Source organism: Pseudonaja textilis, chromosome 2, assembly GCF_049901715.1.
Source record: "Pseudonaja textilis isolate UNSWEBS1 chromosome 2, rPseTex1.2, whole genome shotgun sequence".
In the NCBI taxonomy this organism is placed as follows: domain Eukaryota; kingdom Metazoa; phylum Chordata; class Lepidosauria; order Squamata; family Elapidae; genus Pseudonaja; species Pseudonaja textilis.
The window spans coordinates 32,529,605-32,542,242 of record NC_141991.1 but is presented as its reverse complement, the minus strand read 5'-3'; the positions used below and the strand labels follow the sequence as shown (position 1 = coordinate 32,542,242).

Sequence of the window (12,638 nt, the reverse complement as noted above, 5' to 3'; positions counted from 1 at the left end):
ATGATGTTACCTAGTTAGGTAATTAAACATCTGCAAACAAGCACAGAGAGCATCAAGGACTCCACATAATATTTTATTCCTATAGATACCCTCTGCAAGCATTCATGAACGATACAATTATAAGTGGGCCCTGGGGTTGAACAGAGGACTAATTGCATAAGGAAATGAGACCTGTAACTGTGCACTGCTTTCTCTCAGCCACACTATTTTCTGAAAGAGACAGTGGAAATCTGCTTGCCATAGCAAGTTGCTTGTTGTAATGATTGTAACAAAACTTGTTTATCATTACTTTTTGGAAGCTTTTCAGAACAAGAACTTGACAGTTAAATGCACTTTATTTGCATTCTTCAACAAACAAAAGAACCCTTGAATGACAGATCTCTCTCTTTCTCTCTCTCCCTTCACCCTTTTTTCCTCCGATGGTGTTGTGATGGGGAATTTAGGTTAAATGTAGGCCTTTTATATTACCCTTTCAATGGTACTTGAAGGATAAAGTTTAGCATGATACACTGAGCTGACTATGGATATAGAAAATGCTACTCTTGTATATTTCCTTCCAGTATCCTAGTACTATTCCTCCCAGTATCCTAGTACTATTGAATACTTGTGTATCTTTCAGGAATGAGTTTGCTAGATTTGGGGCACATTTTGAACAAAGGAATTTATATCTGGTTTAAATAGGTAGAACTTTATTTTCAAGAGATCACTTAATACTGGATTGATTATTGCCAATTCAGGCTGGAACAGAGATGGACCCTGTGGTATCTAAAGAAAATAACACAAGATATTGATTCTTGAGCATAAGTAAAATCCTTACTGAACATCTGTGTAGTGACAATGTGGAAGACTACTGTGATTCAAAGATTTTAGTGAAGGGGTATCAAACTCGATTTCATTGAGGGCTGCATCAGGGTTGCATTTGACCTTGGGGGCTGGGGTGGGCATGGCCAGGGTGGGTGTAGACAGCTTGACATCACTTATGTTGGGAGCACCTTCTGTTGAGGGCACCTGTGGTGACCTGAGCACTCTGCCAGCAAAAATGGGCTCCTGAGCTCCCTTTTCAGCTGTGACGGCCTCCTGCAGCTCTCAACCAGTGAAAATGCAGCTTGGTTGGCCAGTCCTTCGCAATTTCCAGGGCAGCCCCACAGGCCAGATCTAAGTACCCCTCAAGCTACACCTGGGCCACAGACCTTGAGTTCAACACCCCTATTTTAATGACTTATTTTGATTTCTCCTTCATATTCAAAAAAGATCTAGAAGTATAGGGTTCATTCTGGGTTATTTGATCTGCTTGTTTTCTCAACTGCTTGATGAATAATGGGAAAGGGGGATTTTCACACAGATGTAGATTGTTTAGGTTAATTTTCAGAACCATTCTTCCTATCCAGAGTTATGGACTAACCAGGCAAGGTCATGTCTTGCAGTCTCCAGGCTATGGAAGCAGGACCCTGAAGTCTTTGTCCTAGGCTTTAATAGAAAGCTTCTCTGAAATTGCATATTAAGCTTTGAGCCTCTGTGCACCAAGGGGCTTGGAGATATCTCTGCTGCTTGAAACAGGCTCCTAACAGCTGAAAGGAGAGCATATTGCTTCGTATGAAATGCTTTCTTTATGGTTTTGTTTAACTTGCTTGCTACAGTTAAGCAATTAATCTTTATTCAGTGGCATACTTTTGTCTTCAGATCTAAAAGAATCAATAGCCTGGGCATTTGATCACTGACCTGGCAGTTGGTACAACAATATGCTAGAGGAAAGGGACTATGATGAGAAAACTCATAAATGACTTCTGAAAAACCCTTTGGACAATTGACTCCAAAATCTGGTAATGAAGAGTTCAGTCAACAGAAGAATTCAGAATGAGGGGCAGTCTCCAACTTGGCAACTTTGAGATTTATGGACTTCATCTCCCAGAATTCGTCTGGCAGCCTTGACTAGCTGGAAGTTGAAGACCACAAGTTGCCAAGTTTGAAGACCTCAAAAAAGGATAAGTTGAATTGTAGAACACCCAAACTCCATCCAAATATTAAAATTTCATAATACTGCAAAAAGACAGACAAGCTCAGGTTCAACTTATCTGAATCTTGGTTATTAGGGTGTTCATAGAATTTGGCTATTTATTTGCAACATAACAAGTATGTAGCTCAAATCCAAACTTCTAATTATTAATCAAATGATGGCTTTAGATAAAAAATTTATCTCTCATGATTCCATCTGAAGGGTCAAAGAAGTATTTTATTAGCGTTAAACAGTGGCATTTGCTATAACAAGATAGAGTATGGTTTTGACTATCAGATGCTACGATATTTGTTGTTAGGTATCAGGTTACCAGAAATCTGTGTATGCTCCCCAAATGTTACCTATGCTTTTGAATTATTATAGATCATTGTTTCATGATTGGCCAAAATCTGCTTGGATTTTTTTTAAATTTACTGGAAAAGCAAAATGCAATTTTTTTGCAGTAACTTCCCAACTTTATAAGAGCCAATGTCATTTTGGCTATGTTACATTATTATGATAATGGGGGATTTACACTAATATGGGAAATGTGGGGAAAAGGTTACAACTATCTGAATCAAGTAATTTTGATTTCTCCTCATCATTCTAGAACATCAATTAGCAAGCAAAGATGACAAATCTATGAAAAGTATTGTTCTCAGCTCAGTATCGGAGTTTAGCATCACAGATGTGCCATCCATAGACACCAGAAGTGACAGGAAACTCTCAGATTCTACCACGTCTTCATTATCATCACTTCAGAAATGTGAAACACAATTCAGCTACCTCGAAGATGCTGCATCAAGCCACGAAAGAGACAATAATGGTATGTTTTGCTGACAAAGCAGATTTTCACAAATCTTCTATATAAATCCCTTTAGTTATCCTTGGTTGTGTACATCAAAACGGAAATGGGATTTTGGAGATGGGTTTGACGTTCCATTTTGTGGAGGTTAGATGCTGTGTGATTCAGATTTATATGAAATGGATTTGTGGGTCTGAAGCTCTGAAGCCTCATATGAAAACCCTAAGAAAACCTCTGTTCATGTTGGAAACTGTAGGCAAGACAGTTAGGAAAATGTTGATATTTTAGTCAAACTTTTGTCTGAATGTGTGCAATGACAAAATCTTCTCACTGTAATGACGGCAATTCAGATTTCTGCATTCTTCTTCTTCTTGACATCTTGCAAAACTAAATGAGGGAAAATGTATCCCGGACCATTTTAGACGTTTTCTTTTTTGCCTAAAATACGAATCAGACTTTGTATATTAACTGTTATACAATCTTAGTTTGGAAACAACCTGTAAGTTTTTTTAATGAAAATTGGCTATTTTAAATACTATTTTCACTCGTAATTGAATGGTCTGAACTGAGAAATTCTTCACTTGTAACCTTTCATTGCTTTGCATAATAATACAAATCTATGGTAAAATACAAATTCACTGACTTTCTTGCTCTACAAAATATGTTTTAAATGCAGGCTAACCCTTTGATTCCTAGACAGGAAAGATACAAAATATTATAGTAAAGCATTTGGCATACTTTTAGCTCAGAGATTAAATCCTTCTGATCTCGCTGTTTATAAATCATAGTACAAAGGATTGTTATTGAATAGTGATCACATCCATCACTAAACTGTACTAAATTTGGTTTGGTGCAATAAATCGTAGTGTTCAGAAACAGCCATTGGGGTCAGGTCTATTTTATGGTTTGCAAACTTCCTATTTATAAGTAGTACAGAGTTTTTATTTAATTGGATTCATATAGATAGTTTGTGTAGGCACCAATTTGCAAAATATGACTCCAGGCAACTAAAAGATTAAAAAGTAAACAAGATAACAGTAGACATAAAAGAAAGATAAGAGTAATGTGAAATATAAAACAGCATGATCAGAGGCCAAAATGGCAACATATTCAAATTTCTAAAGAATTTTTCAGTTAGGTTCATCCAATGTCTTAATCCACTGGAGCGTGAAGTTAACCCCCAGCAATAGCCTATGGTCCGGAAAGGTGTGTGCCACAATAAAGCATTGTGTACAGATCTGCTATGCTATGGTGTGTACAATCCTTAGAAAGTCAAGAATCCTCACAATCTCCATGCCAATGACCTCGCCCAACAAATTCATGTAGATGGAGAGAAAGTTAAGGAATTCCACAATGTAGGGGTCTAAGGCTGCCTACAAGTTGATATGAATTGGCTTTGGAGGAGGAAGGTGAGCCACCACAAGATCAAGATCCTTCATTCCCAGGGCCAAAGACAATCCAGGAGGATATCATGATAGCATTAAAAGCTACTATGGATGCACTACCCTCATCTACACCCTGCCAAAGATATCTAAAAGTGTAATCCATGCTATGTCTGTTCTTTATCCTGATCTGAGACCAGAGAACTTAGAGACAGATGACAATTGTCCAGAACTGTTAAATCCAGAAATGAATTTTTGATGAGGGAATAGACCACCATATACTATATTTACAAGCGAATAGAACAATTTTTCTCTCAGTGATCAATACCGCTGCAAATTATCTCATGAGAAGAAGTATCATTCAATAGAGGCATAGATCTAATGCTTAGGTCACTGCATTCACAACCCTAAGGTCCAATAGAATCAAAGTCTTCCCAGATAATCATGCTAGATCATGCCTTAGTTCCGCAGGACCTGTGCAGCTGTAGTCCAACTAATATTTCAGGTAGTTTTATCTGACAAATGCCTGAAATAGTCTTCATAGGAATGTGAATATGTTCCTCAGGAGGGACTGGGTCACCTTGCAAGCCCCTGACTGGCTATAAGTAGAAATGATAAGATTTGTCCTGCTGTCACTGCTGCCTTAATTAGTATTACTGTGGGTAATTTTGCTGAATAATGACTTAAAAAGCTCCCCAGATGTTATGAAAGATGCAGTCACGTATTCCAATACCTGAGCATAGGTTATTATAAGGGTTATTATATTGAATAGATTCACCAATAGAAATACTGTCTCAAATATTCAACCCCAGTTTAAGGGATTATTTAATTTAAACATCAGCCAGAACTAATTGGAACTGCCTTTAATTAAAACGCCCTGTAAACTATATAAACAAACAAACAACGTGCTTGATAATGAGCTACAGTAGCTCAGTGGTTAGAGTGCAGTACTGCAGGCTCCTTCTGCTGACTGCCGGCTACCTGCAATTTGGCAGTTCAAATCTCACCAGGCTCAAGGTTGACTTCAGCCTTCTATCCTTCCAAGGTGGGTAAATGAGGAGCCAGATTGTTGGGGGCAATATGCAGGTAGCCGGCAGTCAGTCTAGCTAAAATAGTCCCTTGAGATTACTTAATACACTTCACACATAATATAAGGAAGGGACATGCTTCATTGCAGTTTCATTAGTGGTCTTAAAAAGAAGAAACAAAAGCATTCAATTTAAATTCAGGATTTGCCTATGTGTTGAAGGATTCATTGAATCCACCAATATGTTTTACTATACTATTTATTTTATGACGACACTCATTGTGAGCTGTTAACCTCACAGTTAATTAAAGACCCTGGTCACTGTGGCTAGTTTTACTTAAAACACTTAATACCAGATTCTGATGATTCCATTTCCGTAAGTGTGGCCAAATTTTATCATGTTACATGTAAGACGTGCAACAGTTTGTTTGATTGGTTTACCTAATTGGATAATCCATATCAGTTTTTATGTATATCAGGTGTTTTATGGACTGGTCATTGACCCATATAAAATTCACTCTCTTTCTCATGATATACATATGTATTGATTTACAGGGAGAGCTGGATCTTCTAGAAATGCCTTAAGTTTTCAATAAATGCCCTAAACCTATGATTCTTCAAAAATGATTTTTATAAAAAAAATTGTTTAGTTCTTCAATTATTCAATAACTTTCACTTTGAATTAAACTGAAGGTAAACTCCATTCAAGCTCATGGAATTGCATTTTTTATTCTACTGAAACACCCAAGAAAGATGCTTATAGACTGCATTAGCAGAAAGGCTAGTTGATATTGAATTTCAAATTATTCCTTGTCCGCCTAACCCCAGGATGAGTAGGGGAAAGAAACCAGGACAAAATCCTACATAAATCCCATCTTCTTCACTGTGTCAGCCTAGGGTTGCAACTTTGGATAAAACAAATACTAGAAATAACATATTCCCAGGAAATAACTACCCGTGATATTTTTCTCCAAAATCAAATAGCCTGTAAAATAAGATATCTCAGTGGTCTCTATCTATCTACAAGTGGCAGCAATTCTTTCACCATTTGTGTGTACCTGTGTACACATTTTGTGTGTGTGCACAGATGCACACAAAAACACATTCCTCCCCCTTCATTTAGCAGAAACATTGAAGAAGAGGAGGAGATGGAAGCTGGACAAAGATGGGGGAAGTAAAGGCATAGATGCACTAGATGAAGAAGTTGAAGACAAAAGAAGGAGAGTATTGAGAGTGCAAAATTGGGTAGAGATGAATAAAGGGAAGTGATAACTGGAGAGGGGAGAAAAAAAAGATGATTAAGCTGCAAAAAAGGTTCAATTCACCAGGCAAACTGAAAACAGTAGCTAATTTTCAAAGGTATTGATGCATCGAGACTGTCATTTGCATTATTTTGTTTTCAATAGTTTCTTCTATTGTTATCAGCAAACATAAGAGGACTCAGTAAATTTGGAAGCAATTATTTGTGGGGGAAAATAAATATACTGTAAATATGGAAGAAGTGTTGCACATGCATTACAGCAACAATGCACAACTTGAAGTCCAGCACTGTAGGAATTCAAATTAAAATATTCCTGTTAGATGGCTATTCAGCTTCTACTTGAATGTACAATATGATCAGGGAATTTCCTGTCTTTCTGGGTAATTTATTTTAATTTTGAATGTTAGAAATCTACTTGTTGTCCTAGATCTTTTTTTGTTCTGGACTACTTTAAAGTGTGTTCTGACCAATTTTTGAGAATGGCTCGTCAATGAAATTTCAAGGGTGCCCTCCCCCATAAGTTGTACACTCTTACATTTAACTTAATTCCTGGAATGATGAGAAAACTTACATTGGTTTCTATGAACTATAAACAGCTCCACTTATTCCAACTTTAGGTAGCCACGAGGTTCATGGAAGTAACTTTCCAGAACTAAGTGAAATTTGTGTTATCTAATAGGAAACATGGGGGCAAATAAGATTTATTTTTGATGAATAATGGTTTGCATGAATAATAATAGTCACACTTTACAACCGTAATTCTTACAGAAAACTTGATAAAAGAAAGCAAAATCTTGGTTTTGGAAATAATCTAAAATGAATCAATCAAATACACAGGCCAAATAAAAAACAAAGATTTGATGCAACTTAATGATCCCTTTGGAACAAAGAATTTAATTCACTTTGCAGAAATGATTCAGTTCACGTCATGAAGAACTATTGATAGAAATCCCTTCAAAAATTGGACTATTTGAATCAGCAGCTGGGGAGAAGGAACTCTGGCATAAGGAAGAAAGGACCAATGGTCAAAAGCAACTGAGGTCAAGAAAATGTAGAGTGAAGTAAATCTGACAACAGTCTGTAGAGATTCTCAGTCACCCAGGTCATCTCAGTCATCCAGGTCTGTGAGGAATATAAACCCTTCCATTCCACACTATCCTGTCAGAGTTGAAGAAGCTTCTTGAATGAGAAGCGAAATGTCTTCAAAAGGAAAAGCAAGTCCAGTTGCCACCTGAAAAAATACCTTTGGGTCAATCTGACAACATTATTAAATATAGTTCCTGTTGTTATAATTTATCTACTGATGGAGAAGGGAGATCATTTTTCTTATTGAGATAAACGCATGAATTACGTTTTTTGTGAGCAGCCAGACAGGCAGAAGACAAAAAAGAAAGTTTGCATCTGAATTTACATCTAATTTATTTTTACGTATAGGAATAAATACCTAGAAATAAATGCTCAGTTGCTAATATTTATTGTTTATTAAACATTTAAGTAGTGGGAGGAGGGAGGAAGAAGTGATACATGAAAATCTTGCAAAAAAAAGAAAAGAATTATATCCATTACCATAGTTTCATGGCGTGTGGTCTGACGGAGATTTAAAAGCATCTTTAATGTAAGGCACAGTGTATGTTCCATTGGAACATCACTTTCTTATTAAAATGTTGTCTTTTTGTGTGGTCCTTCCTGCAAATAATGGGAAGACCTTAAGAGCAATATCCATTCTCTGATTAAAATTATGCAGATGCCAACAAGGTTAATAAACTGAGAAGCGTGCATATTATTAAGAAAACAGATCTTACATTTCAAGTCAGAATTGAAAAGATGCTTAACTTCAGATTTGATTTTCTTCTATTTGAGTGCCAAGGCAGGCGGGGGTGGGGGTGGGAGGAAAAACTTAATAAATATATGTTACCTAAAAGAGGAGAACTTTAATTACACCATGGACTACTGGATAAAATGATTACGTTTTCTACACTGTAAATTTCATACAATTAAATGCAGTAGTGTCACCTTATAACATGTTTCAATTTGATAATTATTTCAGTTCATTTACTCAGAAAAAAATATCAGCATGAATTTACTTAGTATCTCCCAAATCTAGTCATTTTCATTCTCTCAGACTGACTTGGGAGTTACTTGTGCTTGTCTGAACTTAAATAGATCCTGACAAATTTAGATGAGTATTAAAATTGATAATATTATGGATGATAGCTTACCAATAAAAATTAATTAAATGCTGTGCTTCTTGGTGTTATTATCTGATATTATAAAACTTGATTTTAATGTAATATTTGGGATACTTAAGGAAGCTTTTGACTAACAGAAAGTTCCTGGGGATGAACTGCTTTTTTATTCTGATGTTAAGGGGGTTATTGGTATATAATGTGAATTGGGTTAAGAAATTTAATCAAAGAGTGTTTATAGATACTAGTAAACCAAATGGTACTTCCCTGTAGTGTAGATAATTAGGAAGGGGGATTCAAGTCTAGGCAAGTGATGACAATGGTAATTGGCAGTATACTTAGGTTAAAATGGACCAAACTTTGTGACAATCTATGCAACCAATCACAGAAAGAACTTGTTTGCCTGCCCCATGGCTAAATAAAGGACACTAAATCTTGAACACCACTTTGGAATAATGATTACCTGCAACAGCCTAGAAAAAGACTCGGAGCTATAGTCTCACCTTAGGCATGAAAACCAGCTGGGTGACTTTGGGCCAATCACTGCAGTGGTGGATTCAAATTTTTTTACTACCGGTTCTGTGGTTGTGGCAGGGGAAGGATACTGTAAAATCTCCAGTCAGAGGTTGTATTTGCCGTTTCTCCAAACTACTCAAAATTTCTGCTACCAGTTCTCCAGAACTGGTCAGAACCTGATGAATACCACCTCTGAATCACTTTTTCACAGTCCAACCATCTCAATGGGTTGTTGTGGGTAAAATAAGAAGAGGAAGCAATATTAGGTATGTTCATTGTCTTGGGTTATTTATCAAAATAATAAAGGCAGGCTATAAATATAATCTCTTGCTCCCTGGGAATTTTACAAACTTATTAAAAGAGTTAAGATGCAATTAAGATTCTTGGGATCATCTTCCAGGAGATTCTTTTTCTTCCTAGCATTTTTCCTGCAAGTACAGGGTCTGCTTTGTCCAAATCAACTGATTATTGATCCATTAGTTGCAAAAGAATTGACTGACCAACTGATCCCCCACATCATGGACTGAGAGAGGTTGATTGGCCCAAAGTCCCTCAGCTGGCTTTCATGGCCAAGGTGAGACTGTTTTCTAGCCCAATGCTTTAACTCAGAGGTCTTCAAACTTGAAAGCTTTAAGACTTGTGGACTTCAACTCCCAAAACTCCTCCTCCAGTCACATTAGCTCAGAAATTCTGGGAGTTGAAGTCCATAAGTCTTACACTTGCCAAGTTGGAAGACCCTTGCCTTAACTACTAACCAAACTGGCTCATTCTCATTTAAACAGGAAAATAGTTGACCTGTCAAGCCTGGTTTTTTAAAAAAATTGCTCTCCATTTCTGATGCAGGACTCATGCATTAGTACTTTTCTTGATACGATAATTTAATTTGAATTGTTTTAATTTAACATTCTCTATGACATCTCCTTTAGCAACTTTTTTTTAATGGGAAGTTAGTCTGCACAGAACCAAGGAGATGTTTTAAGCATAGTAAAAGGGAGTCTGGGAATCAGGAGCCCAGCATGTAGGGAGAAAAGTTTAATCCACATGGTATACTGATTCTGCCTATGATTACACTTAAATAGATGCTTAGTACAGTACACATTCCTTTCACAATCTTTGTTTCTATATCAATCCAGTTTTTTATGGCTGCAATAAATAAGATTCCTATAGATAAAAGGGACTTCCTGCTGAGCAGTGGCATTTAATTGTGCTGGTTAAAATGTTTCCGGTGATTCATTGCATAAGAAGTGTGTGAATCCATTATTATTATTATTATTATTATTATTATTATTATTATTATTATTATTATTAGTATTATTAGTATTATTATTGTTGTTGTTGTTGTTGTTGTTGTTGTTATTTTAACGTAAAGAATCTATCGCAATGTGAATGGATTCCCATTTCTCTTTTGAATCTCACTCTTTGCCCTTTTCCTTTTGAAAACAGATGAATGTGCCACCCTCATCCTGGCCTGCTTATTCTGCCAGTTTTGGGAGTTTCTGTTCATGTTGCCTGACGTCTGTGAAAACTGGCTGATCGATACGTGCTGTCCTTCCTACAGATATCACCAAACCTCAAGCGACACTTCCAACAATGGTGACTGCAGCTGCAGCTGTGACATTGATTGCAGCATCCTTGAGTCTTGTCAGGAAAGTGGGGAATGTCTTGAACTGGCTCTGGAAGTCTCACAAGTCTGTTTTCATTAGAGTAAAAATACTGGTTCCCTCGAACCACCCTTGAGGAAACCAAAGGATGGATTGATTTAAACCATAGTATCAAGCATACAGCAACATGTTTTCCAGCTTCACCTGTTGAAATGCATCTTGTTTTAAACCCTGTGCAGTCTGTATAGCTTGGGCCCTCTCCCTATAAATTTAAGATGAGAAACTGGATGAGCAACTGTCTTGTAATGGGGTTTAAGAATCATGTATGTAATATTCCAGAGTGAGAAATATAGATATTGTTTTCCTTTTCTGATGAAACTCAACTTTGGGAAACTAAAGGCAGCTTGGCAAGTAGCATATTTAAGACAATTCCCCCACCATAAATATTTCTTCACCCAACATATAATTAATAAAATATGCTGAATTTAGTACTGTAAGATTTAATGACAGCCCAGAGGTGCTTTTTCAAGAGATAACTGGACTTTTTGGTTTTTCTTTGAAGATGTTTTGCTTCTCATCCAAGAAGCTGAAGAAGATTCTTCTTGGATGAAAAGTGGGGAGTTTTTTGCTTGCTTTTTTTTAAAAGCTACTGATTTAATGGAGCATCTATCTATCAGATAACTCCATCTCAAATATCATTTGCAGAGAGCAAATTATAAAGGAGGATTAAGGCTGAATATGCCTTAATTTGACGCAGCATGGGATGTCCCAATTTATTAATACATCAGTCCAATTGCTTGCAATTTTTTGGCAAATTTTATTTACAATTGATTCTGTATGTCCTGGAGAAATGCTTGTCTTATTTTAGGACCTCCACCAACTTATCTTCCTAATGGATTTTATATATAAACATATTCCACATTGTTGGTGATTATTAATAATGAATGATGTTATGTCCTTTTATAATTAAAATTTCATTTTTACGGTCTCTTACGACACACCCACACGCACATACTTTATTTCAGTCAGAAAATTTAATGAATTAGAAAGAAGGCTAGGCATAATTACAGTAAATGGACATTTAAACATATTTTGAGTGTATTGTAAAGAACATGTATTTTTACTATGGTTCTGAAAGCTGTGAGCCTAAGATTTTCATTGTGCACCAAGAGATTATGGCAGCATGATGCTTCTTCACAGTGTTGGTTCAACAGAAAATAAGGCCCCATTATCACGTTTTAAAAAACTTTCACCGGTGTATGTATGGATATATATATATATATATATATATATATATATATATATATATATATATATATATATATATATATATATATATATATATGTTATTCAGCTTTGTTCAGGTATTTTTCCACGTCATTATAGTTGTGCTTTTAAAGTTGTACCAACATTTCAGCAGAATCTCATCTGCCATCATCAGACGAACACAGCCTGATGATGGCAGGCAGATGAGATTCTTCCAAAACGTAAAGCACAACTATATATATTGATTTTCACAATTGTATCATAAGGAATGGATTTTGGATGCCATTATACTGTTGCAAAATAAATTGAATTTCAGAGATGAACCAACGAGACTTTGTTTTTGATGTTGTTAAAAGTGACAGATTCCACCCCGTGTAAATTTTGTCTGTGTGGCATGAAATACCCACACTCAGCAAAAAGGAAGACAAAATGTGATCATTCAGAAGACTAGTTTATAAACTAGCTCAGGCAGCCATCTTATTTTGTGGATCTATATTTCTTAACAAGAGATAAGCTTGCTTATCTGTATGTTCTAGTGCACATTTTATAGAAACACAGTCAGCAACTGACAAAAATCCTGAGCCAAAGGCAGATCATAAAG

At 36.2% G+C, this 12,638-nt stretch overlaps 1 protein-coding gene across 1 annotated transcript in view; it reads left to right on the top strand.

Annotated features, from left to right (window-relative positions):
- The window catches only part of MDFIC2 (MyoD family inhibitor domain containing 2), a 52,323-nt gene extending 41,393 nt beyond the window's left edge, over positions 1 to 10,930 (top strand). The window contains exons 2-3 of the mRNA XM_026720717.2: positions 2,604 to 2,819; positions 10,614 to 10,930. Of these exons, the coding sequence (XP_026576502.1) occupies positions 2,604 to 2,819; positions 10,614 to 10,873 (476 nt within the window). The 3' untranslated portion in view covers positions 10,874 to 10,930. The remainder of the gene's footprint in view (positions 1 to 2,603; positions 2,820 to 10,613) is intronic.
- Positions 10,931 to 12,638: the final 1,708 nt, after the last annotated feature.